Source organism: Hyperolius riggenbachi, chromosome 1 (genome assembly GCF_040937935.1).
Source record: "Hyperolius riggenbachi isolate aHypRig1 chromosome 1, aHypRig1.pri, whole genome shotgun sequence".
Taxonomy (NCBI): domain Eukaryota; kingdom Metazoa; phylum Chordata; class Amphibia; order Anura; family Hyperoliidae; genus Hyperolius; species Hyperolius riggenbachi.
In genome coordinates, this window is record NC_090646.1 from 351,818,648 (window position 1) to 351,846,367 (window position 27,720).

At 42.8% G+C, this 27,720-nt stretch overlaps 1 protein-coding gene across 3 annotated transcripts; it reads right to left on the bottom strand.

Moving 5' to 3' along the window:
• Nucleotides 1-15,930: 15,930 nt before the first annotated feature.
• Nucleotides 15,931-27,709, bottom strand: YBEY (ybeY metalloendoribonuclease). Of its 3 annotated transcripts, none has more exons than XM_068234119.1 (6): nucleotides 27,349-27,709; nucleotides 26,506-26,556; nucleotides 26,175-26,388; nucleotides 23,343-23,474; nucleotides 18,252-18,320; nucleotides 15,931-16,110 (listed from the first exon to the last, which is right to left on the bottom strand). In XM_068234119.1, exons 3-6 carry the CDS (start codon nucleotides 26,382-26,384, stop codon nucleotides 16,018-16,020), a joined length of 504 nt encoding a protein of 167 aa, XP_068090220.1. In that variant the 5' UTR covers nucleotides 26,385-26,388; nucleotides 26,506-26,556; nucleotides 27,349-27,709; the 3' UTR covers nucleotides 15,931-16,017. The 3 variants fall into 3 exon arrangements, with proteins under 3 accessions (XP_068090220.1, XP_068090218.1, XP_068090219.1); XM_068234117.1 differs by having other exon boundaries at nucleotides 26,482-26,556; XM_068234118.1 differs by having other exon boundaries at nucleotides 26,472-26,556.
• Nucleotides 27,710-27,720: the final 11 nt, after the last annotated feature.

Consider the following 27,720-nt stretch of genomic DNA (forward strand, 5'->3'; position numbering starts at 1 on the left):
GGTGAAACATGTGATAACTTGAATGCCCATCTGCCCTAATTTTTTTATTTGAAACAATGCCTCCCACACCTAATTCACTAATTGATTTAGGAGAAATGAAAGTCAGGACAATAAAAAGATGCTTGGCAAATCTGTTTTGACACAGCTGCACTAGGTCATTTGGGCTTGGCACTGAATCATGTGCACGGATAAGTATCCACGTGTCAGACAATGGCTATTTCTTAACACTAGCAATTATTATAACAGTGGGCAACACGGTGGCGTAGTGGTTAGCTCTCTCGCCTTGCAGCGCTGGGTCCCTGGTTCGAATCCCAGCCAGGGCACTATCTGCAAAGAGTTTGTATGTTCTCTCCGTGTCTGCGTGGGTTTCCTCCGGGCACTCCGGTTTCCTCCCACATTCCAAAAACATACGGATAAGTTAATTGGCTCCCCCTTAAAAAAAAATGGCCCTAGACTACAGTACTTACACTACATAATATAGACATATGACAATGGCAGGGATTAGATTGTGAGCTCCTTTGAGGGACAGTTAGTGACAATATATTACACTGTACAGCGCTGCGTAATATGTCGGCGCTATATAAATACTAAATAATAATAATAACAGAATCCGGCTCCACACCTTTCTACTTCTTATTCATGTCATCAGAAATATATTATATCCACACCTTTTAAGAACTGTTGCACTGGTTACTATTCTTGCTATGTGTGCCAACATATTCCTTTTCTCTTTGCTGGCATATTTGTAGCAGCTCTGCTGAGTGATGTTTGAAAGTGCCCTTCCCAGTTGCAACATACGGTACTGACCATGGTTCTAGCCACATGTCATTACTGCACCTTTTCCTGTTCTGAGGTGTTGATATGCCTTCATGTATTCTCCACAGCAACCTATAGAGCTTTGAACTAAGACTCTGCTGACCTCCTGTGGCGATTTATCTTAACTGCAGTTGGCTGTATAATTATTAGATATACTGTATGCATATACTTTGGGATTGTCTATGAATATGGTAACAGTCACCTGCTCTTTTATCCATCATTTTCTGCCTTGTTACTTGCTACTGTTGCTACTAATGTAGCATATAAATGATTTATCTTCATTTTAAAGGACAACTGTAACAAGAGGTATGTGGAGGTTGCAATATTTCCTTTTAAACAAAACCGGTTGCTTGACTATCCTGTTGATCTATTTGGCTGCAGTAGTGTTTGAAACACAGCAGAAAATATGTCAGCCTCCACATACCTCTAACTTCAGTTGTCCTTTAAAGGGGAACTGAAGTAAGAGGTATACAGAGGCTGCCATATTTATTTCCTTTTAAACAATATCAGTTGCCTGGCAGCCCTGCTGGTCTATTTCTCTGCAGTAGTATCTGAATAACACCAGAAACAAGCATGCAGCTAGTCTTGTCAGATCTGACTTTAAAGTCTGAAACACCTGATCTGCTGCATGCTTGTTCAGGGGCTATGGCTACTAGTATTAGCGGCAGAGGATCAGCAGGGCTGCCAGGCAACTGGTATTGCTTAAAAGGAAATAAACATGGCAGCCTCCATATACCTCTCTTCAGTTCCCCTTTAAAGGGGTTCTTCGGTATGTCTTAAACAGATAAAACTGACACTTACCTGGGGCTTCTATTGGCCCCCTGCAGCTGGAATGTCCCGCGCCGTCCTCCTCTGATGCTCCGTTCCCCACCAGCGGTCCCAGTCTAATTATTCGCCTAACTAGACGAATAGAACTGCAGCTGCGCAGCCTTGGCCACGCGCGTGCTCGCTCCTGCGCGCATCATCGGGAGCTTACTGCGCAGGAAACAGTAGCCCCATGAAACAGTTGTTAGGCCTATGTCTTTTCCACCCCCTTTTGCGGTTCCACTTATGTCTGTGATGTGCATTTGAAACTTTCAGAAATTTGAATTAAGGTCTGGTTATACAGTCAGTACCAAGTGCCCAGCCTCAGTATATACTATTGGATCAACATTCACCATGAGCACAGGTACCATTCCAGCTTTTTTAGGCACCCCGAGTGTCAGCACTAATTTACTTTTTTTGTATTGGACTTTATGTGATTCTCCTATGCTTACTTTTTGAGCGCTGCGTGTCATATATGGTTCTGTGCAATAGACTTGCACAAGACCGTTATCTGCAGGTGGTGCCGGTGCATTAACCTTTAGTTCTTATGTTTTCAGTCATAGCATTGTTGGTTGTGCCACAACCCCTAATACCTTGAGAATAATTAGGATGTCTATATTTACCGTAGTATTAATTCATATGCGATAAGAAGTGAAAGTGGTGTGCTCCTCCTGTGCGTCTCAATTGATCCCACAGCTGGTATACAACTTCACAGGTGTAGTGTTGCACCACCTCTAGGTTACAGTCGTTCAATCAGAAGTCTTACACCAATGTTTCAGGAGCGCTCAACAGTATTGACATGAGTACAAACAGACGACAAAACCATGCTTCTCTGGCATATAACATTTTATTATTTGATTAATTACTGATTTATCCCCAGTCAGCCTGAACCCAGTGAATCTCCAATGGAGACTACCAGCACATAGCGTTTTCTTTTTCACAAGAGAAAGCTACACGGATTGTGACCGATGTACCTGGTTCCCGTGATTTTCTAACACAAACTACCCCAGCTGTGAATACCCATTTGTGTCCAGAAGACTTATCTCTTTAGAACTGCACTCAGTTATTCTGGCCATGTACCGCTGCATACAGTGTGTGCCGTGGGGCCTTAGAATAAAAACTTGTGTCGACTTTGTTTTCTGAAAAAGATTACAAGTAAGGGCTGGGACACGCCGCAGAATGCTTTTCGATCTGGCAGCGCTGTGTTTGAGTTTTTAAAAACACTCCCACTGACTTGCATTAAAATCACAGCAAAATTGCTGCTATCACATTTTTTTCAAAATAATTGTGCCAATTTTGCTAAGATTTTAATACAAGTCAAAGGTAGTGTGTTTTTACAAACGCAAACACAGCGCTGATGTTTTGGCCAGATTCTGAGTAAAAGTGCTAAGTTGATTCTGCATTAGGTCTACTTGATAGACAAATTAGAGTGACAGGCAGCCTATTGGGTCAATCAAAGTGCAAGGATCACATCCTAGGAAGCCACTCGACCTGACAAGGCTCAGGGCTGGATTAAAGGAGTGGCCAATATTTCAAAGGAGCGCACGTAAATTACCAGCACATGCTATGCAGCACTACCACGAGTAGCAGAGATTTTAGCTTGCGTCGCTCAATTTAAGCTGCGCTGCTTTAGCAGCACAGCTTAATCAGTCAACCCCAATATCCCCAATTGGCTTTAACCATATTTTTGAATTGCATTTGTTTCTTTAATTTCCGACTATACATGGTTCGTTTTCATGCCTCCTTAAAGGGAACCAGAGACGAAGCCCCCTCATGTATTTTACCATATATATCAGTAAGAACATTAGAGAAAACACTTACCATGCTGTTTCATCCTCACTGCTAAAAGTGTCTGTTACCAGCAGTCACAAGAATCCCAGACTGAGCAATTAAATCTGGCTTTGCTGGGAATGATTATTGCTGAGTCATTATAGCAAAGCCACAAGGGGGCAGGCTTGGGCTTGAAATAACACCACAGAAGACAGATTTAGCTATAATCTTTCTGTAGCAAAGCTAGACGGAGCAGCCTGACTTCTCAGTCGGGGGTTCTTATCAGAGGTGATTACAGTCAGATTACACAGAGAACAATGAAACAAAGGGCAGATTAGGTGTTTACTGTCATGTTCCCACTGATTTATAAGGTAAAACACAAGAGGGTGCTTCATCTCTGGTTCTCTTTAAATGAGTCATCAGTGGAAAAAGGCTAAAATAAGTGGTACTTACCGGGGGCTTTCAGGACGTCCCTGGGAGCTGTCAATCACCGCCACATGGACCGGAGCGGACTGCGCAGGTGCAGTACTACTGCGCCTGCGCAGTCCGCTCCAGCCCACGTGGCGGTGATTGACAGCGCCGCTCGCGCAGGCGCAGTACAGAGCAACTCTGAGGTCGCTCTGACGTCATCGCCGGGGACCGGGACGGAACTGCGGCGAACGGCTGCGGGCAGAGCTGCGGCGAGGGACGTCCTGGGAGCTTGGAGCTGGATTAAGCCCCCAGTAAGTATTCTCTTATTTTAGCCTTTTTCCACTGATGACTCCTTTAAAGGACATCAGAGGTGAAAATAAACTGATGAGAAAAAACAATTGTATCTATCATCAGTCTCCAAAAAATTACTTTTTTCAGAAATCCCAGTTTTATTTTATATCTAAGTCTAGTTTTTAAGTTTTTACTGTTTCATTGTCTCTGCTCAATGATACCTTCATTGAAGTATGCCAGAGCTCAAATCTATGAATTATTGACCCTTTTTATCGCTTTCCTGCTCACAGAAGCCATTTACTGACAGGAAAGTGTTTTATAGCTGTAATTACTTATCTGTAAGGGTTATGCTATAGTCTGATCTGACCTCGACCTGGGCAGAAACTGTCACCTGCATACCTGATGATTAACTTTTTCAGGCAGAGAAATTAAAAAAAAGGAACACCGCCCAGTTATTTGTGTGCTTGGCACTGTACATACACATGTCTATCATGTCGCATGTCACCTTGGGTGTCCTTTAATGCAAGGTAAAGAAAAAGATTAAATATGGACAGTTTTCACTCACCGTTATGCCATGGATGATGCGATTATGATTATTTTATTCATTTTTAAACATGTTATAGGTTAATTTTGTACATTATACTAATTATGCAGATTTATGCTAAATGAGGTCACTTCCTGATACATGTACTTATATACCTTGATGTATTACTTGTAATGTTAGCCAGATAAAGAACAGGGATTGTCCAAAGCAGTCGCTGTCTACATTGATATTATGGCTCTAATAAAACAGCTGATGTGCTGCAACTCAACTGCTTTCTTTTAATTCCTAAAAAGCACACACACACACAGTCTGTATTTGTAGAGGAAATTAAAATAAATAAATTATATATATATAGATAGATAGATAGATAGATAGATAGATAGTAAAAGCTAACTTCTATGAAATGTGGAGTCAAGTGTGTAGTAGGCATGATTGGCCGGTGCTGACACCAAGGTCAGCAGCACTCTGTCAGGCCCGGTGCACACCAAAACCAGCTAGCAGATCCGCAAACTGCTAGCAGATTTTAAAACGCTTTTCCTTATTTTTCTGTAGCATTTCACCTAGCACTTTGAGTTTTTGGGAAGCGTTTTTGGTGTAGTAGATTTCTTATATTGTTACAGTAAAGCTGTTACTGAACAGCTTCTGTAACAAAAACGCCTGCAAAACCGCTCAACTGCCGTTTTTCAGAGCGGTTTGCGTTTTTCCTATACTTAACATTGGAGGCAGAAACGCCTCCGCAATCCAAAAAATGCCTCACCCCGGGAGTATGCGTTTCAGCAAAACGCCTCCCGCTCTGGTGTGAACCACCCCATTGAGATACATTGACCAAGCGTATCCGCAGCCGCAAGCAGCTGCAAAAACACAGAAAAACCCACTCGGTGTGCACCAGCCCTAAGACTCTCCTGGTCACAAACTGGATCTCTGTTGCTTTGGACTACACACATTGCTACCGCTCCCTCTGGGAATGCTAACGGCCAAATGCGTCTTGCCCCCCTCCCCCCCTTCTTAAGGTGACTTAAAGAGAATCTGTATTGTTAAAAATCGCACAAAAGTAAACATACCAGTGCATTAGGGGACATCTCCTATTACCCTCTGTCACAATTTCGCCGCTCCTCGCCGCATTAAAAGTGGTTGAAAACAGTTTTAAAAAGTTTGTTTATAAACAAACAAAATGGCCACCAAAACAGGAAGTAGGTTGATGTACAGTATGTCCACACATAGAAAATACATTCATACACAAGCAGGCTGTATACACCCTTCCTTTTGAATCTCAAGAGATCATTTGTGTGTTTCTTTCCCCCTGCAGCTATCTTCCACTGAAGTGTCAGGCTGTTTCTTCCTGCAGAGTGCAGACAGCTCTGCCTGTATGTAATTCCTCAGTATGTGAAAGCCCAGCCAGCTCAGAGGAGGATTTATCCAGCTTGTAAAAGATAATAGAGCAGAGAGAAGCTGCACTAATCTAAATAACACACAGCAGTGTGCAGAGAGGGTCCTGGAGGGGGGAGATGCATCACAGAACCACAACACTGAAGAACTTGGCAGCCTTCCAGACACAGGCTGACAAGTCTGACAGGGGAAAGATACATTGATTTATTACAGAGATGGTGATAGTAGAACGTGCTGCAGTAAGCCAGAACACATTAGAATAGCTTTTGGAACTTGTAGGATGATAAAAAACAGGATGCAATTTTTGTTACGGAGTCTCTTTAAAACTTTTTCATTTATAAAGATGTTTATTGTCATAAATATTAAGTCCTACAGTCAAAGTGTCACAAATTGCATTTATACTGTACATCTAAAAGGTAAACAACTATACATACTGCGGGATACAATCAGATCATTGATAAATAAAAGGAAGGTAGAATATGAACAAAAAAACTAAACAAAAAATAAGCATCACAACTTGCTCCATTGGCTATCATTCATAAAGAATTACCGCATGCGGTAATGCAGAAAACAGCTGACTTTACCAAGCACTTAGCAAAATGTCCTATGCATAAAAGCAGTTACCTCATGAAAAGCTGAAATTCCTAAGCAGTGAGGTAAATTAACGATTTGTGCGGTAATTACGTCAACACATCCTAGTAAATGTCAATTAATAAAGATTAGAACAGGTGGTAATGACATGGAAAAATACTGCCTGCTTTGAAGAGGTGATAAGAGAGCAATAAGAGCGAAGTCTATGCAGGACTGTGTGTTGTTAATGGAGACTCACAAGCAGAAGGGTTCTTCCTTTAAAGAGAAACTCCGACCAAGAATTTAACTTTATCCCAATCAGTAGCTGATACCCCCTTTTACATGACAAATCTATTGCATTTCACAAACAGACCATCAGGGGGCGCTGTATGACTGATTTTGTGCTGAAACCCCTCCCAAAAGAGGCTCTGGTACCGCGGTACTCTGGGCAAACTGCCACAATGTAACAATGTTCACAGACAGGAAATGGCTGTTTACAGCTGTCTGTTAAAGCCAGAACAGCTAGAAACAGCTACATAACCTGCCCACAGTAAAAATGTCACCATGTAATACATGTCAGAATGTGAATCTGGGAGAGGAAAGATTTTACAATGAGCAAACACTGACTAAATCATGTATACATAATTATTGTAAAAATGAAGCACTTTTTTATTACATTATTTTCACTGGAGTTCCTCTTTAAACCACTTCTCAACTGAGGTGTTATACCCCTGGAGCACCAGAGCAATTTTCACCTTTCAGTGCTCCTTACATTCATTCGTCTATAACGTTATTACTTATTGCAATGAAATGAATTATATCTTGTTTTTTTCACCACCAATTAGGCTTTCTTTAGGTGGGACATGATGCCAAGAATTATTTTATTCTAAATGTGTTTTAATGGGAAAATAGGAAAAAACGAGGGGAAAAAATAATTTTTCATTTTTCAGCAATTATAGTTTTTAAATAATGCATGCTACTGTGATTAAAAGCCATGAAATGTATTTGCCAATTTGTCCTGGTAATTGCACCATTTAAATTATGTCCCTATCACAATGTTTGGCGCCAATATTTTATTTGGAAATAAAGATGCATTTTTTTCAGTTTTGCATCCATCCCTAATTACAAGCCCATAGTTTATAAAGTAACAGTGTTATACCCTCTTGACATAAATATTTAAACAGTTCAGTTCCTTTATTGTTACATAGTTATTTTGGTTGAAAAAAGACATACGTCCATCGAGTTCAACCAGTATAAAGTACAACACCAGCCCGCTCCCTCACATATCCCTGTTGATCCAGAGGAAGGCGAAAAAACCCTTACAAGGCATGGTCCAATTAGCCCCAAAAGGGAAAAATTCCTTCCCGACTCCAGATGGCAATCTGATAAAATCCCTGGATCAACATCATTAGGCATTACCTAGTAATTGTAGCCATGGATGTCTTTCAACGCAAGGAAAGCATCTAAGCCCCTTTTAAATGCAGGTATAGAGTTTGCCATAACGACTTCCTGTGGCAATGCATTCCACATCTTAATCACTCTTACTGTAAAGAACCCTTTCCTAAATAAATGGCTAAAACGTTTTTCCTTCATGCGCAGATCATGTCCTCTAGTCCTTTGAGAAGGCCTAGGGACAAAAAGCTCATCTTCCAAGCCATTATATTGCCATCTGATGTATTTATACATGTTAATTAGATCCCCTCTAAGGCGTCTTTTCTCTAGACTAAATAAACTCAGTTTATCTAACCTTTCTTGGTAAGTGAGACCTTCCATCCCACGTATCAATTTTGTTGCTCGTCTCTGCACCTGCTCTAAAACTGCAATATCTTTTTTGTAATGTGGTGCCCAGAACTGAATTCCATATTCCAGATGTGGCCTTACTAGAGAGTTAAACAGGGGCAATATTATGCTAGCAATTTGTAATTTTTTTTCTTTTTATTACAAAAAAAATAAAAAAGTTTGGGGAGTGTGGGAGTTAATGAGTTAATTTATAATGTAAAAGAATGTATTTGTATATGAAAAATGTTTTTGAGTGTAGTTTTACTTTTTTGGCCACAAGATGGCCACAGTAATTTTTTGTAATTGCGTCCTGTAAGTGTAGGAAGTACGCTTACAGGAAGTTCAGTGAGGCTGGGAAACTTTATTTTTCACAATGATCGTGCAGCTTCTCATAGAAGCAGCCGATTATTGCTGGAGGGCTTAGATCAACGAACGGGAACAGTTTTTCCCGTTCATTGATCTCCAGACGAGCGGCGTGCATAAGCGTGCGCATCAGCGAGCTGGAGCGCGGTCAGCGGTTCGTGTATCTACACTCCTGGTGGGGAAAGGATGATAAATGGAGCGTAGATACACGCACCCGTGGTGGTAAAGTGGTTAAAGATGTTGTAACGCTTGTGGAACTTTCTCCATGATCAGCGCACAACGCGCGCGCTGACACGGTGGAAATCCTCCACAAGCGTGTAATTGCAGGCACCCAGCAAAAGGTGCTACGCACCTGTAGAGGGAAATTCCTGTCGGCAAATGGCGCTGGGGAGTGCAGAGGAACCAATCCTCCGCACCTCCACAAATGCCAGACAGGAATTGTACAAAGCGCAGAACGCAATCGCAAGAGAGGCGATTGCGAATGATAACGAGCAAAGGGACAGGTTGTATGCGTGTGCGCCAATCCAGTCGCCACCCCGCGACCGCGCACACACAACAGCAGATATGAAATAGGAACGCGATCGCGAGAGGTGCGATCGCCAGACGTGACACAAGGCAGATCAGAATAGAATACGAGGGTAGCAAAGGCACAGCAAATAATACAATGAGAAGATGCGGAAAATAACAAACGCTAGCTAACCGCGAACACCGCACTCATTCGCAACAGTGCACGCGGTTATGCGCGGTCTCCACGTGATAAGCACAATAGAGACAAGCACGCCTAGCTAACCATTAACAGACAAACATGAAACAGAGGACGCGAGCGCTTGCTTAACGGTTACCTCACCGAGCCTCCAGCAAGCGTAGCAGACCAGACAGACACACGAAAACAGGGACAAGCGAGAGATAGGATCCACAGCACTAGCGAAAAGTAGCTAGCGCGATCCAGGTACAGAGTAGCAGAACAGAAGGATCCCCAGCGCTAGCGAAAAGTGGCTAGCGCGATCCCAGAAGACAGAACAGAAGGATCCCCAGCACTAGCGAAAAGTAGCTAGCGCGATCCCAGGAGACAGAACAGAAGGATCCCCAGTGCTAGCGAAAAGTAGCTAGCGCGATCCAGAGAGGCAGAACAGAAGGATCCCCAGCGCTAGCGAAAAGTAGCTAGCGCGATCCCAGGAGACAGAACAGAAGAGATAGCTGGTAGCAACCGCTGCACCAGCTATACTCCAAGAACAGAGATCAGAACCATTTCCTGTCGACCACCGTAGGGACTGGACAATGGCAACAGGCAAGACAAGACAGAACAGGCAATACAGATAATACAATCCTAACTGCACTAGGGAAATCTGCCTAGCGCAGATTCAGGAATTACTCTAAGCTGATGTTCAAACAGAGAGCAAGGCTGACACCCCACCAGGAGTGTTACATAGGACGAAATCCTTATGACCAGCGAAGCACTGTGGGAAAGACATAGTACTTATAGTACACGCCTCCAATGAATGTGGCCAGGCAATTTGCATGACAACGTATGCAAATTCCTCTGCAAACACAAGCTGCAAAACTGACAGAAGCTCTTCTTTCCAGAGTCCTGCAGCATGCAAACCCACACAATGGTCAAAGGGCTGCCTGCCCGCACAGGCAGCCGAGCAAATCATCACAGATGTCTATTTCACATTACAAAGCCTGCCATGTGTAAAGTTTTTTGACGTTCTTCTACGCTGTGGCAATTAAGTTAATTATTATGAAAGACTAATAGACAGATACAGCGCAGATTCAGGGCGAGGCAGTATAACAAAACGTGCATCTAAAGGGAAGTTGGGGATGCCTCTTATATTGTAATGCTGTCTCTGCACGGAGAACAGGAATGTAACAAAACACCAACAGCTACTCTTCTCATGTTACTGACAGTTGGGCTTCGGTAAATAACAGAACTATCGCAGCTGTGAAAATTTTTATGAATTAGCACATAAAAGACAAATACTGAATGCGGTATTTTCCCGACCAGATTTTTCTACCGCACAGCCATTTATAAATGATAGCCATTATGTCTAAAGTAGGTTAAACATAAAAAAACATAATATTATTGTGGAAAGCAATCAGAGTATTAGTGCGATTATTGTGGAAAGCACTCAGTATGTGAGTTGGACCAGTAATAAAGCTTTCTGTACATGGACAGAGACCAAAAAGCAGAAAATCTGCATCAACATAACCTTCCAGTCTGTTCAGAATTTGTCTTGCCACTCTGCATGATCAGAAAATGTGGGTCCCTTTCTCTGCAAAAGCCCCTAAAGCACGCTGAAGAGATTGAGGGGAATATCATGCTCCAACCCAGGAGTGTAGTGCCACCTCAACATCAGTTTCCCGGGAATTTCCTTCAAGATGGTAGATCTAGTCATTGCACCCACCTTCCTCCAGACTCAAACTTTTTCAAAAACTTTTATCATGGACTATATAAGATTTGTTTGGAATAAAGCCGATTTAGATTTTGTTGTAGGCTTGTCTTGAGATCAGTCTGTATGATAAATGAGTGCTGCAGCAGTTGTCTATTTAGTACACATAACCAAGCTATGCAGGAATACTCAGCAGTTTCTGGAACTTCCACCCGCTGTACGATATTGAGGCACAGCACCAGCTGTTGCCACCAACTTAAGTTTCCTCAGAAACAACATATAACTAAACCATTATCGTGCAATATAGCCTCTTATATATATACACCACCACTTTGTGCAGAAGCATAGCAATAGAAAACGTTCAGACCCCCTCACCGGCACTCTCATTCATCGGTGTACACTCATTGGCCAAAGTTGCTGACAAACTACAGACCAACTTATATTGCATGTACACCCCTCCCAAACTCAGGCCTGGTGCACACCAAGCCTTTTTGGTAGCGGTTGCAAAGATGCTGCCACTTGTGAAAATGCTTGGCTAATGTATCTCAATGATATGGTGCACACCAACGGTTTGAGGTTTTTTAGCAAACCACAAACGTGGCTCCTGCAGCATTTTAGCGGTTTGCCGATGCGTTTCTGCCTCAATGTAAAGTATAGGAAAAGCTCAAACCGCTCTGAAAAACGCTAGAGCAGAGCGTTTTTTTGCAGGCGTTTGCTACAGTAGCTGTTCAGTAACAGCTTTACTGTAACAATATATAAAATCTGCTACACAAAAACACTAGGCATGTTTAGGAAACCTCTAAACATGCCTAGAATCGCTATGAAAATCTGCTTCAAAAACCTCTAGCGGTTTGCAGATCTGCTAGAGGTTTTTGGTGTGCACTGGGCCTCGGTTCCTAGCCCCTGCTCATTCTGTACCTCCATATTGGCCCCTATTCACACACTAACCCCCCCCCCCCCCCTCCTAGAGCCTAATGCTAAACCACTTACCTCCCCTCCTAATCCTTTTAAGGACACCTGAAGCGAGGGGGATATGGAGGCTACCATGTTTATTTCCTTTTAAACAATACTAGTTGCCTGGCTGTCCTGCTGATCCTTTGCCACTAATACTTTTAGCCATAGGCCCTGAACAAGCATGCAGCAGTCAGGTGTTTCTAACATTGTCAGAACTGACAAGATTACCTGCATGCTTGTTTCTGGTCCGATTCAAACACAGCAGCCAAATAGATCAGCAGGGCTGCAAGGCAACTAGTATTTTTTAAAAAGGAAATACTTATGGCAGCTTCCATATTCTTCTCACTTCAAGTTCCCTTTAAAATGGCCACAAATGATCCAATCTTTTTCATCCAATTTTACCAAATCTATGTAGTGTAAGGATACATTTAGTGAATATATTGAATGAATGATGTAGGCAGTTCCCTTATATTATACAGAAAGGGTAAGATTTAATGAAAAAGATTGGATCATTAGTGATCACCATTACGCTAACTCCAGGCGCCCAAAACTAAAGAAGCTGATCAGTTATAGAGACTAGTAACTAATCCTCTACAAATAGCTGATCGGCTACTCAAAGTACCCAATATACCATCCATACTTATAGCTGATCGGCTATCTATCGGGCACACCATGCACCCAAATCACCGCCAGAATTTGCATTGGCATCTAAGAGATGCCTGCCACAATATGAGCCCAAACAACCTGATCAACTTTTCTGACCCATCACACCTAACTAGAAATGGAAAGTGATATGGTGGGGCCCCCTATTGCTTTACTCATCTTTATTTCTAAGTGTAAACAAATGATTGTATTAGATCCGCACTCATTTTAGCAAGTTTGGGAGTATCTACTGCACTAGTTTTGAGTGGAAATAAGCTAGTGTATTACCTCATTCCATGGTTATTGATTACATTTTTGTCCCCTAATGAACTCACCTGGCCAAGGTCCTAGTGATGTGAAGGCTCTTCTGAAAGCCGGCACAGTCAGTCAGCTTTTTCTTCCTCAGGCCACTGCGGCCAGGTTACTTCATAACCGCGCAGCATCCCCAGTACCCCTGCACACGTGCAGGAGCTGATGCCCTCATTGACCGGCGTGTGCGGCCACGTACCCATCTTATTACCTCCAGTGGCACTGCTGGCAGCCAGAGGGGAACGGAACTGTTAATTTAGTTAAAGGGATCCTTAACTGAGAGGGATATGGATGTTTCCTTTTAAACAATACCAGTTGCTTGTCAGTCCTGCTGATCTCTTTGGCTGCAGTAGTGGCTGAATCACACACCAGAAACAAGCATGCAGCTAATCCAGTCTGACTTCAGTCAGAGCACCTGATCTGCATGCTTGTTCAGGGGCTGTGGCTAAAAGTATTAGAGACACAAGATCCGCAGGAGAGTCAGGCAACTGGTATTTTAAAAGTAAAAATCCATATTATTCTCAGTTTAGGTTCCCTTTAGGCTAGTTACACACCGGGCCGTTGCGTTTAGGGGACGTTATAGGGCACATAACGTGCCCCTAACGCAACGCCTGGTGCTCTCTGGTGTGGACGTCGGAGTGAGCCGCGTTGTGCAGCTCACTCTGGCGTCCGTGATGCGTACTCTTGGACGCATGCGGCATCTCGTGGTCCCGCCCGGCCAATCGCCGCACAGAGCGGCCGCTCCAGGAAGTAAACACTGCACATGACTGAGTGCAGTGAATATTAATTAGCCATGTGCCCGGCCGCTCTCCCCTCCTCCCCAACATGACTGAGCATGTGCAAACAGTCTAACGCAGCTTAGCCGCGTAGAGCGCACAGCATGCAGCACTTTGCTGCGTTACAATGTAACGCAACGTGGGCAGTGTGAACAGCCCACTTGTGTTACATTGCTGTGTGTTGGGGGAGTGTTACAGGCTGCACTAACGTGCGCCTGTAATGTCCCTGTGTGCAAAAAGCCTTAAAGCGGATCCGAGATGAAAAACTAAATATAACAAGTGACTTGTCTATATATCTTATCTAAAGTTTAGATAGTTTACACAGCAAATCTTTCTTCAAACAGCTTCAACAGTATATTAATATTTTTTCCTGTGATACAATGGGAGCAGACATGTTTTCTGCTTGTCACTATTACACAATTACACACACAGGCAAGCTTATCTGTATCTAGGCATGCTAATCTGCATATTCTGTGAAAACTCCACTCTTATCTCCTCCATTACACAGGCAACTGATCTGTATCTGCACTGCAGCTCTCAGATTGTGAAAACTCTGCCTCTGAAATCTATAGCTAGTAACACCTTTTTCACCTGCCCAGACTGAAATCCCACAATCCCTTGCAAGCGCCAAGGCACTCTGGAGAAGCTGTGGGTGTGGCTTGTTTAGTTTATAGGAAATTAGGGTATTAAAGAGTAACAGTCAGGCTGCAGAAGCTAATTTAAACCTCTATTCTCCTGTGTTAAACAGTTTAGAAGGAAGCCCAAAAGCCATTAGTGAAGATAAAAATCTCAGTTACCTTTGATGTGTGCTTATCAGCAAGTCTGTTATAGACCCATAAGGACGCAAGCCACATACTAAACTGCAAAGCATTCTGGGGCCCTCCCCTCGGCTGCTAATGAGACGTTACAGAAGCTTCTAATCAGTCCAGTGCGTAGCACTGATAAATCTCAGGGCAGAGTACTCTGCAGGAGTCAGCTATTGTTCCTAGCCACATGGCTCATTAATATTCACTGCACACTGTGTTGTTCAAGTAGGAGCTTATCTGTGATCAGGAAGCAGGCAGGACATGACGACACATTTGACAGAAAAACATGGAGCCTGCCATGAGCTGTCAGGAGCATCTATCTCTGCATATACTATATACAAATTCTGTGAAATCCAAACGTGGACAGTGAAATGCATATGTAATGTAAGTACAGCCAATCTTTAGCTACTGATATATGTGTTTATTTTTTCTGAGACCTTATACCTAACAGCTCCTCTTTAAAACAAAACAAAACAAGTATTTGGCTTGAGGAATGCCCTATAACCTATATGTAAGGAACACAATTATGCAAGGAGTAAAAGTTCATCTCGGATCCACTTTAAGGATGAATGGCCAATAGGCCACTCTGTTACTGAAGCAGACGTTACTGGTTTTAGTCTTCCTGTCTCCAGTAGCATCTCTGATTGCATGACCTGCCAGCATGTACCATCAATTCATGCATGCCAGTGGGACAGGAAAAAGAAGGATGCAGTAGAGCAAGGTGACCAAGGAGATAAGGATGCTGAAATGGATCATGTGGCTGGAGCATGGAAAGATGAGTTACCAATTTTAGCACATTCTGCTGTAGTTACTCTGCATGGAGGGCACATTTGGCTACCTAATGCTATTCGGGGGCACAGTTGACTACAAGTTTAGGATAACCACCAGTAGTAGGAGGTGTTTGTCTCCTCCCCAAGATAGAAGTATTAGGGTAGCCTTTGTCTCACCCCCCTTCCCCATACAGAATTAGGGTAGCCTTTTCCCCCCTTCTTCTAGATAGTGGGGTTAAGATCCCCCTTGCCCCCCCCCCCCCCCCCCCCAATAATGCAGAATGAATAGTGGAGCTTGAGCTCACCTGCCCGGCCGGTGCACTCCTCCTTTATCAGCGCACTATAGCCACCTGTACTTCACAGCTGGCACCTCCTCTCCATTCTCTGCATGTTCCAACATAACATGCCAGTGGGTCACAGGGACAGCGACTCCGCTGCTAGCATCTACAGAACATTCTATAAAGCCAACTGTGCATAGTGTGAAGCACAGCTATGGCCGGGTTGTAATTGCTCCTGGCAAATCCATTTGTGCATAAAGACATGACAATGTTTGTTGACCACGCCCCTTTTTCTGCTTTTGTATGGCAACAGCAATACTCTGTGGTCTATACACATCTGAACTATGTGGCTCCAGCACTAGTGGTCAAAAAGGTGTGTGGTCAGTGGCTTTAACGAAGATCCAGTGGCTTTATTTATCGATGACAGAACTTCAGTTTCCTTCCCAAACATCTGTTGTTGGAACAAAATATATTAGATCAGTACACCAGCAACACTTTCTGTATTATAAAGCCTACAGAGATATGGAGGAAAATGCATAACTTGCTTATAAAGATATTACTGAGTACCAGGAAATTTTTTGATGTATGAAAATTAACAGTAGTGATCAGCTTGAACTTTACATAGCAGTAAATACATACTGAAGTTATACTTTTGCAGCGATATTTGCAGTTACAATTGAATCGTAATGTGAAATTTCAAATAGTAATTACAATGTGTATATTTGTAATGAGTTCTAGGGGCTGGAAGAAGCTCCAGGTAAGTAAAGATAGATTAAGCTGTATGCCTCGGGAGTCCTTTAAACAAAAATATATATGTTAGTGGTTTTCATTAATGTAATTTAACCATTTCAGCCTGCTGGGATTTTTCACCTTATGGACGAGATGAATTTTCACCTGTCAGCGCTTCTCCCTTTCATTCCCCAATAACTTATCACTACTTATCACAGCAAAATAATATATACCTTGTTTTTTCCGTCACCAATTAGGCTTTCTTTGGGTGGTAAATTATGCTAAGAATTATTTTATTCTAAATGCATTCTAATAAGAATAATACGAAAAAAATTTAAAAAAATTCATTTTTCAGATTTCAGCCATTACAGTTTTAAAATAATGAATGCCACCATAATTAAAATCCACACATTTTATTTGGCCATTTGTCCCGGTTATTGCAACGTTAAAATTATACCCCTAGTGTAATGTATGGTGACAATATTTTATTTGGAAATAAAAAGGTGCATTTTTTGTTTTACATCCATCACTAATTTTTAGCCCATTATTTATTAATTATATGTCCTCTTGACATAATAATTTATTTTTATTCCCCAAAGTCAGTAGGTATGTTTTACCATTTGGCCACAAGATGTCCCTACTGAGCAAAAATCCCATTAGCGTACAATGTACGCTAATTTGGATACAATGGGCTCTATTCTCAAAGACTTTGCGACCAAAACACCGTCAAGTTGACACTCTCAAAATGTTCCCCATGTTTTTTCCGCATGCGGAAAAAGTGCGGGATTCATGCCGAAAAATTTCCGCAAAAGTCGGTATTTTCCGCAATAAAAAAATCAATTCTCAAAAATGTTCAGGCACATCATTTCGTCGTTATTTACCGATTTATCACCTACAAATAGTAGGTGATATATTCCGCATCCCATTGACTTTAATGAAGTCTGGAGGCTTAAGGGCTGTGCTTGCTGGACTTTAATTTTTTTTTTTAAACACTTTTTCATGCGACCTTTTTACCGCATGATTCCCGCATGAATAATGGCTGTTTCCGCATCTTTCTTCCCGCATGCGGAAAACATGTGGAAAATATTAGTGAATGTGGAAAAAATGCGGAGTTTACCGCTGGCGGAAATATAGCGGTAAAATTTTGTGGTGTTTTTGCCTCTTAGTGAATAGAGCCCATTGTATCACTACCTTGTAACCAGGGAAGTGATGTAGGCTTCCATCGGAAGCCTCCGATCCCAGTGGCGGATGGGAGGTTATGAATGGAAACATTGTTTCCATTCGAAAATTTAACGATCGGGTGCCGGAAACCAGAGGAAATCACGGCAGGAGATTTCCATTTACAGAATAAACACTGTTTTTGAACAAAAATAGTGTTTATTCACGGCGGACATGTACAGATTGGCACAGGGGACTTTTGTCCCCTGCAGCCAATCCCCCCTGCTAGCAGCAGCAGTGCGATCGCAGGTATCTGCCTGCAGGATCGCCTGCAGAGCCCCCCCAAAGTGCAGGGATGTGACTAGCGCGTCTCTGCGGCTCCAGCACCTGCCGCTGCGGACCTGAAGCTCACGTCCGCGCGGCTGAAATGGTTAAATAAGATTATCCACAAATTGCAATTACAATCAAAAACTGTAATTGAGAGAATTCACAAAAGTGAAATTTCCTGCTAAGATCAACAGTATTTAAAGTAAATCTGAGATGGGGCAGGAGAAAAAAAAAATGTATACATACCCGGGGCTTCCTCCAGCCCCCTCCGGCCTGATCCCTCCCTCAATGTCCTTCGCTACATCCTACGTTCATCAACAATCGGCCTTACCACATTCACATTATGTGTATGACTGAACACTGGCATAGAGAACTAACCTGCCTCCAGTCTTCCTGCTTGTCATGAGTGTAGCCTAGTAGATGGCAGAGGCCATGTACAGCAGTCACCTGGCAGAGGGAACAATGGAGAGTTATAACTGCTGCTGCACATTAAAATGTAGCCCCCACCTCCCCCCCCTCTAGTTATTTACCTAAGAGGGAAGCCTCTGGATCCTGCAGAGACTTCCCACATCCTCCTGGCCCCAAGGCGTTTCAGCCCACAGGTCCTTGGAACATATCAGACAACAGCTTGTCTGATGGATTTTACTTTATGTAACGATTGGTGCCAGCAAGCACAGCTATTCTGATTATTGGTGATCTGCAGTATCACCAATAATACAGATACTATACCTGATTATATGGTGATCTGCAGAATCACCAATAATGCAAGTATAGCATGACACGATACAATCGTACGCAAGAGGGTGCTGGGTACAACAGAGTATCTCTATAGGGCACAGAGATACAACCTCCAGCAAGCTGGAACAGCAGACAACAATAATAATATACAGTGTAAATTCAAGTCTGTGGAAATATCCATCACACCGTAATTCCTCAGAGGTGTGGTTACCTCTGAATGGGAACCCTGTGTGTGAGATTCTCCAAAGGACGGAGTGGAGGAGTCTCGGCCTCTAGCAGCAAGGGTTTGCTAGTGGCGGTCGTCTCAAAGAGGCAAGCCTCTGATAGAACCCTACAGTGGGAGACGTTCCACTGAAGGGAGAAAGGTCAGACAAAATGAGGTCCGGCAACAGATCAGGCGGCAGCAGTACAGAAATGTGAGACAAGAGAATAGTCGGAAACCAAGCCAATAGTCGATAACGGTACGGACTGGCGAAGTACAGAATCAGGAAGCAGAAGAGTAGTCAAGACAGGCACAGAATCATACACGATAGACAGTATAATATGTGTATATATTGGCGATAAACCAATATATAACACAATATCAGAGACAAGGCTGACTAGGTCTGAGTGCTGACACAGGGTATCGCAAACACAGACGAAGTGTGACTGAAAAGCACTTCCTTATATACTGCCTGGGAGAGAAGTCTCCACCCCAGGCAGCAACCAATCAGAGCAGGCTAAAATGTCAGCTGATCTCCAGGTCAGCTGACATGCTTTCTAAGAGTATAAAGGCGTGTCTGTCGTGCGCGCCCGCCCTCTAGAGGCAAGATGGCAGAGTCCTGGTGAGCAGCATGCTGGCGAGTTTGGAGCAGAGTGCTCGGACGGGTTTGCGCAGCGGATGCGGACAAATTTCCGCATCCCGCGTTGGAAAGTCCACTTGCCGGATTGGATGCGACCATATTTCCGCAATCCATCCGGCGTTGCGGATTTTTCGTTACACTTTAACAGTGAAGTGCGATCATTTCCGACAAGATAACACTCAGCATACAATGCATTACTGGGAGATGCATGCAATGCAGACAAAGTATATAGGCTGTGTGCTGCACTGTATGTATCGGATCGCATCGCCCCAGTAAGCTGCAAGGCTGAAATACTGCCAGTGCCACGCACTACATCTGAGAGACAGAGGGAGCTTAGGGAGTTAAATAAGTGGCTGAGAAATTGGTGTAGGAAGGAAGGGTTTGGGTTCCTGGAGAACTGGGCAGACTTTGCAGTCGGCTACAGGTTCTACAGCAGGGATGGGCTGCACCTTAATGGGGAGGGTGCAGCTGCATTGGGGGAGAAGATGGCTAAACGGTTGGAGGAGATTTTAAACTAGGATCTGGGGGGAGGCGGGAGGATAAAGTCTCAATATGTAGACAAGATAAGGTAAAAAGACAGTGGGAGCCTAACATTATGGGGGGTGGAGAGGGGGGTGGGGACAGTGTGAAGATTAAGGAGGTTGGTAAAACTTCAAGTAGCCCATTTCGTGTAAACAAAATTGGTAAATGTGTTGGTAGAAATATAAAGTGCATGGTAACCAATGCTCGGAGCCTTGCAAATAAAATAGACGAACTAGAGTTCATTCTGAATGACAAAGGCTATGACATTGTGGGAATAACCGAGACATGGATGGATGAAAGCCATGACTGGATAGCCAATTTAAAAGGATACAATGTGTTTAGGAGGGATAGAACAGGGAAAAAAGGTGGAGGGGTTTGTCTCTTTGTTAAGAATTCTTTTACAGCTGTCCTCAACGATGAGATGGAGGAAGATTGCGAAGATGTGGAGTCCGTTTGGGTAAATATTCATGGTGGAAATAAAAGTTGCCAATGGCTTATTGGGGTATGCTACAGACCACCTCTTATTAATGAAGCTGCAGAACTGCGATTACTACAGCAGATTGAAAAAGCTGCAAGTAAAAATGAGGTCATAATTATGGGCGACTTCAACTTTCCAGACATTGACTGGGGTATTGAGGCTACCCATTCTGGTAAAAGCAGCAGATTTCTGGCAGCACTACAGGACAATTACTTGACTCAAATGGTAACGGAACCAACTAGGGGGAATGCGTTACTGGATCTGATCATTTCTAATAGACCAGATAATGTATCAAATGTGCAGGTTCAAGAACATTTGGGAAATAGTGATCACAACATGATAACGTTTGATCTGGTGACTGATAGGCCACGGGGCAGCGGGACCACTAAAACTATGAATTTTAGAAAAGCAAAGTTCAATCAAATTAGGCAGGCACTAAGTTTGGTGAACTGGGATAATGAACTACAAGGGAAGGACACTGAAGGGAAATAGCAAGCTTTTAAACGTATTCTCAATCAATATTGTAGTATGTATATCCCATATGGAAACAAAATGTCTAGGAATAAAAAAAGGCCTCTATGGATGAATAGAAAGGTTAGGGATAAAATGAAGAGGAAAAAGAATGCCTATAAGGTCCTAAAACAGGAGGGGACTGAGGCTGCACTAAGCAATTATAAGGAGTGCAATAACAATTGTAAAAAAGGAATTAGGCTGGCAAAGATCGAAGCTGAAAATCAAATCACTAGGGATATCAAACCTAACCCAAAAAAGTTTTCCAAGTACATCAACTCTAAAAAAAGAAAGGTTGACTGTATAGGAATCCTAAAGGATGAGGGTGGGAACTCAATGGTGGATGACCAAGGTAAGGCAGAGTTATTAAATGCTTTCTTTGCTTCTGTCTTCACAAAGGAAACAGCACTGTTGCAAATTACAGAGGCAGAAGAGTCTCAATCTTCTAACTGTAATATTAAATACTTAACGCAGGAAGAAGTAAAGGCAAGACTAAATAAATTAAAAATAGCCAAGCCACCTGGCCCGGATGGCATGCATCCTCGGGTCCTAAGAGAATTAAGTTCAGTTATAGCTAAGCCCCTTTATCTTATCTTTTGTGACTCTCTTGCAACTAGCAGAGTCCCAGTGGATTGGCGTACAGCCCACGTTTTCCCATTATTTAAGAAGGGCAAAAAATCTGATCCAGGAAATGATAGACCTGTAAGCTTAACATCAGTTGTATGCAAACTATTTGAGGGGTTACTAAGAGATACTATACATGACTTCATAGTAGAAAATAATCTTATTTCTCAGCATCAACATGGGTTTACTAAAGACAGGTCCTGTTTGACTAACATGCTCAGCTTTTATGAGGTAGTGAATGCTAATATGGATATTGGGAATGCTGTAGATGTGATATACTTGGACTTTGCAAAGGCCTTCGACACTGTTCCCCACAGAAGTCTGGTGCAAAAGTTGAGGATGCAAGGACTGGGGAAGAGTTTGTGTGCATGGATAGGGAACTGGCTAATGGACAGAAAACAAAGAATTGTGGTCAATGGATCGTACTCAAAATGGGAGACTGTTAGCAGTGGGGTTCCACAGGGGTCTGTACTGGGTCCAGTGCTCTTCAATTTATTTATTAAATGACCTAGTAGATGCAGTAGTGAGCAATGTTGCTATTTTTGCAGATGATACAAAATTGTGCAGAATCATCAACTCTCAGGAAGATAGTGTCATATTGCAACAGGATCTGGATAGGATGGCTATATGGGCACATACATGGCAGATGAAATTCAATGTTGACAAATGTAAAGTCATGCATTTTGGTCGTACCAATGGTCTACCACCATACAAAATAAATGGGATACAGTTGGGAACATCAAACTTGGAGAAGGACTTAGGAGTACTCATCGACAACAAGTTAAATAATCATACTCAATGCCAAGCCGCTGCAGCTAAAGCGAACAAAATTTTGGGATGCATTAAAAGGGAAATAAAAACTCGAGATGCTAGCATAATATTGCCCCTGTTTAACTCTCTAGTAAGGCCACATCTGGAATATGGAATTCAGTTCTGGGCACCACATTACAAAAAAGATATTGCAGTTTTAGAGCAGGTGCAGAGACGAGCTACAAAATTGATACGTGGGATGGAAGGTCTCGCTTACCAAGAAAGGTTAGATAAACTGAGTTTATTTAGTCTAGAGAAAAGACGCCTTAGAGGAGATCTAATTAACATGTATAAATACATCAGAGGGCAATGTAATAGCTTGGCGGATGAGCTTTTTGTCCCTAGGCCTTCTCAAAGGACATGAAAAGCTGCGCATGGAGGAAAAACGTTTTAGCCATTTATTTAGGAAAGGGTTCTTTACAGTAAGAGTGATTAAGATGTGGAATGCATTGCCACAGGAAGTCGTTATGGCAAACTCTATACCTGCATTTAAAGGGGGCTTAGATGCTTTCCTTGTGTTGAAAGACATCCATGGCTACAATTACTAGGTTATGCCTAATGATGTTGATCCAGGGATTTTATCTGATTGCCTGGAGTCAGGAAGGAATTTTTCCCTTTTGGGGCTAATTGGACCATGCCTTGTGGGGGTTTTTTCGCCTTCCTCTGGATCAACAGGGGTATGTGGGGGACGGGCTGGAGTTGTACTTTGTACTGGTTGAACTCGATGGACGTATGTCTTTTTTCAACCAAAATAACTATGTAACTATATAACCATTGCGATCCTTTTTTTCAGGAGACGGTGTATATAGTGTGAAGAGAGCCTAGCTTTCTACAGTGGGTGTGATTGGATGCAGCACATTGTAAAGAAGAGTGAAATCATAATTCATTCTCTTCATCCCCATCACCTGTTGTGGATTCATTAATTATGTAAGATGCATTATTCACCACTAGGACGTCATTGAAATCCTCCTGCGATTCCTGACATTGTTGATATACAAACTCAACACCGAGGTAAATGTCACCCAAATTATAGTCATCATGAAGCAATGGCAGAGGCAAAACTCCAGGCTGTAGATCCTAGAATGACACCAAAACAAAATATATAAGGAAAACATTACTGGGATAATTGCTGTGTGAAAATATAAATTTCAAGAAAAGCACAGTCATTCTGAAGCGCAAACCCTCTTTCTCTAACAATTCCTAGAACATATCAGTGCAAGACAATTCATGTTATTGGAAACTACCTTACTACACTATTTCAAACTTCAGCTGGCTAGAACTTTTAAAAACAGCCCAGCTGGGTTTTTCCATGCACTCATTGCAGTAAAGGTAAAAACTCCCAAGGTGGGTTGTGCATTAACTGGTTGATGTGTTAGGTCGTATGGACCCCCTCTAATCCCTGCAATCTGTGGGCATCCAATACCTCACCCTATCCTGGTTCTCCTGCTACCTAATGGTTCCTATAAGACCTCCTTCAATGGCTCCTCCTCAACCTTTACAACCTCTTGGTTGGGGTCCCCCAAGGCTCAGTTCATGGTTTGGTCCCTTGCTGTTGTCACTTTACACTGCTTCCATCGGCAAACTGATCTCCTCCCTGAACTTAAACTACTACCCACACTCATATGACACCCAGATCAACCTCCATACCAAGGACCTCTCCACCACCACGGATAAGATACTCATCTGCCACTCAACTATCTCACCCTGGATGAAGTGAAACCTGGAAATAACAGAAATCCTAATTTTCCTGTCCAGTGCAATTCACCCCCGCCCCCCCTGACATCTATGTCACGGCCAACGGTACGCACAGGCCTGCTGCCTGGGTGTCACCCTGGACTCCTTGTCTATGCACTCCTATCCCGCCTGGACTACTGCAACACCCTGCTGTCAGGCCTCCCTCTGAACCTCATTGCTCCTGCTATAATCCATCACGAACACAGCAGCCGGACTCATCTCCTCCTCCTACCAATCCGTCTCCACATCCATTCAAATCCCCTACCGTCTCCTGATCAGCTTCAGCTTATATCTTATGTCTGGCCTACAAATCTATACACAAGTCTTGCCCGACCTACAGCTCTGACTTGGTCAGCAAATACATACCTGGCTGCCCAATCTGCTCCTCCAACGACCTCCCCCAAACCACACCACACATCTCTCACTCACATGCGGGACTACAGAACTTCACTAGAGCCTCCCCCATCCTGTCACTGCCCATCAGGCTTGCCCCCTCCTTCAGCACCTTAATACAAGCCCTCAAAACTCACCCCTTTAAAGAGTAACTGTCAGGCTGCAGAAGCTAATTTAAACCTCTATTCTCCTGTGTTAAACAGTTTAGAAGGAAGCCCAAAAGCAATTAGTGAAGATAAAAATCTCAGTTACCTTTGATGTGTGCTTATCAGCAAGGCTGTTATTCTTAAGAAGACGCAAGCCGCATACCATACTGCAAAGCATTCTGGGGCTCTCCCCTCGGCTGCTAATGAGACGTTACAGCAGCTTGTAATCGCGTAGCACTGATAAATCTCGGGCAGGAGTACACTGCAGGAGTCAGCTATTGTTCCTAGCCACATGGCTCATTAATATTCACTGCACACTGTGTTGTTCAAGTACAAGCTTATCTGTTATCAGGAAGCAGGCAGGACATGACGACACATTTGACAGAAAAACATGGAGCCTGCCATGAGCTGTCAGGAGCATCTATCTCTGCATATACTATATACAAATTCTGTGAAATCCAAACGTGGACAGTGAAATGCATATGTAATGTAAGTACAGCCAATCTTTAGCTACTGATATATGTGTTTATTTTCTCTGAGACCTTATACCTAACAGCTCCTCTTTAAGAAGGTCTACCTCACCTCAACGCCGCCCTAACTCTCGATGCAGTGCCCCTCCTATCGTGTCACCCCCTCCTCCCTTTGGATTGTAAATCTTTGGCAGGGCCATCTATTCTTGTGTATTCTACCTGATCATACATCCTGCTCTCAGAATAACAAGAATTTGAATTACTTGGTCTACTACCCCAGTGCATAATATTATTGCTTATTAATTGTATTGGGCTCTATTCTCAAAGACTTCCCGCATGCGGTAAAGTACATGCGGGAAGTTTGCACCCAAAATACCGTCAATTTTGCATTCTCTAAATTTTCCGCATGTTTTTCCCGCATGCGAAAAAAGCGTGGTAAAAGTGCGGGATTCATGCGGAAAAGTTTCCGCAAAAGTCGGTATTTTCCGCAATAAAAGATCAATTCTCAAAAATGTTCAGGCGCACCATTTCGTCGTTAATTACCGTTTTTTTATCACCTACAAGTAGTAGGTGATATATTCCGCATCCCATTGTTAATGAAGTCTGGAGGCTTAAGGGCTGTGCTTGCTGGACTTTAACTTTTTTTTTTAAACACTTTTTCATGCGACCTTTTTACCGCATGATTCCCGCATGAATAATGGCTGTTTCCGCATCTTTTTTTTTCGCATGCGGCAAACATGTGGAAAATATTAGTGAATGTGGAAAAAATGCGGGGTTTACCGCTGGCGGAAATATAGCGGTAAAATTTTGCGGAACTTTTGGCTCTTTGAGAATAGAGCCCATTGTGTCGTATCACTGTCTGTAACCTTATTTATTGTCCTGCACTGCGGAATATGCTGGCTCTATATAAATCCAATTAATAATAATAATAATAATAATAATAATGGTTTTCCCTGTTAAGTTAGCAGCTCCCGCCAATAATACACTAATAATTTTAGCAGGGTTTGTGGTTACTAGTAAGTTTATCGCTACACCTCATAAAACGGGAATGACAGTACATCTGTTGCTGTGTCCTTTTTCCTGTACATGTAATTCAGTTGTCGAATCCTGGCATCACTGAGACATATCAGCCCCACACCATAACGCTGCACACCAAGGCAGTTCCTGGCAATCTCCAGATTCCTCCGCAATGGCACTCTGCGAAGCTGGACTATGCGCTGCATGTTCTGTATGATGAGAGACATGATCCTGCAGAAACAAAAGAATATAATTAGCCCAAGGAATATGACAGGTTAAACTGGAGGTTTTATGTTTGTACTATTAGAAAACACCTCTTCTCACATAGGTGTATGGATTAAAGCGGACCTGAATTCAGAACTTCCTCTCTGCTCTAAAGATGCGCAACAGCATGATAACCTTTAAAAAAAAACAAAAAAAAACAACATTTCTTTGTTACAACTGATTGCACCAGTTATCAAGTTTATATACAAACTATTTAGTTCTGAAAAATTGAACATTTTATCATATTTTTTTTTCTTTGTACAGTGTAGGAGTTTATTAGGAGTCATGGCATTGTTTTACAACTCCGACTCCAGGTGCCCAAAAATTGCTCCGACTCCAGCTCCACAGCCCTGGATGTGAGCCTGTTTAGGTGGTGCGATGTGGGAGGGACAGTAAGCTGCGGCATTAGGGAGGAAGAATAAACACTTGGCTAGGTTGGAAGAAAAAAAAAAAAAAAAAAAAGAGAGAGAGAAGAAAGCAAAAGGCAGATGGTTTCTGTCACAAAAGATGGAAACCAACGGAACTATTCTTTTTTTCATATCATATTTCTCATAAATCTGACAATGAACATGAAAAACAACATGATACGTAAGCTAAATAAGTAATTTCCAATTAGATTATTATTATTTTTTGGTTAATATAGAGTTTTATCCCACTTTAACATCGACATTACATGAACCAGACCATTTTAGGTTTTGGTGTGAACTGAGTTTAAAATTTATTTTTGTTTGTTTACTTCCTGTACCCGGAGGCAGCAGGCTACTAGTCAGGGCCGTGGACTTACAGGCAGAATACAACCATAAACCAAACCACATTGATTCACAGACTGTCAGTGCACAGCTCACTGACAGACTATCACAGTGCACAGCTCACTGACACGCCTGTGCTGTCCTGTCAGCAGCTTCTGCACTTATATTGCATACATACCTGCTCCTTCTGCTGTGTCTACAGTACAGACAGTCCCGACTGTTGGAAGCTGCTGTAGCGCCCTTTCAAACTCTGCACTGCAGCTGCTGAATGTTCAGACTACTAGGCAGCAAGCACAGAGTTAAATGCCGGGAAGTCACTGGTAGGGGGGCTAGCCATCCTAATACACGCTGGGCTGAGATTGTCAGGGACATGCCACTATATGCTGCTGATCTTTACTAACTGTCCGGCTTTCAGGGGGGCACACACTGTGTGACAGTTCTCCCCTCCTCATGCAGCAGCCCCTGCCCCCTGCTCTTCCGTTGATGCTTCTGCTTGCGAAATTAGAATAGTGGGGGGAACCTTTTATGAAAGGAACGTCTGCGCTTTACA

Bases quoted from the DNA above. Each gene is read 5' to 3' on its own strand.
- YBEY (XM_068234117.1), bottom strand. The intron at 18,321-23,342 runs GTGAATAATGCA...TCCCTCTGCCAG, and splicing joins ATTTCAATGACGTCCTAGTG to GTGACTGCTGTACATGGCCT. The intron at 16,111-18,251 runs GTTAGTTCTCTA...TTCCAACAACAG, and splicing joins AGCAGGAAGACTGGAGGCAG to ATGTTTGGGAAGGAAACTGA.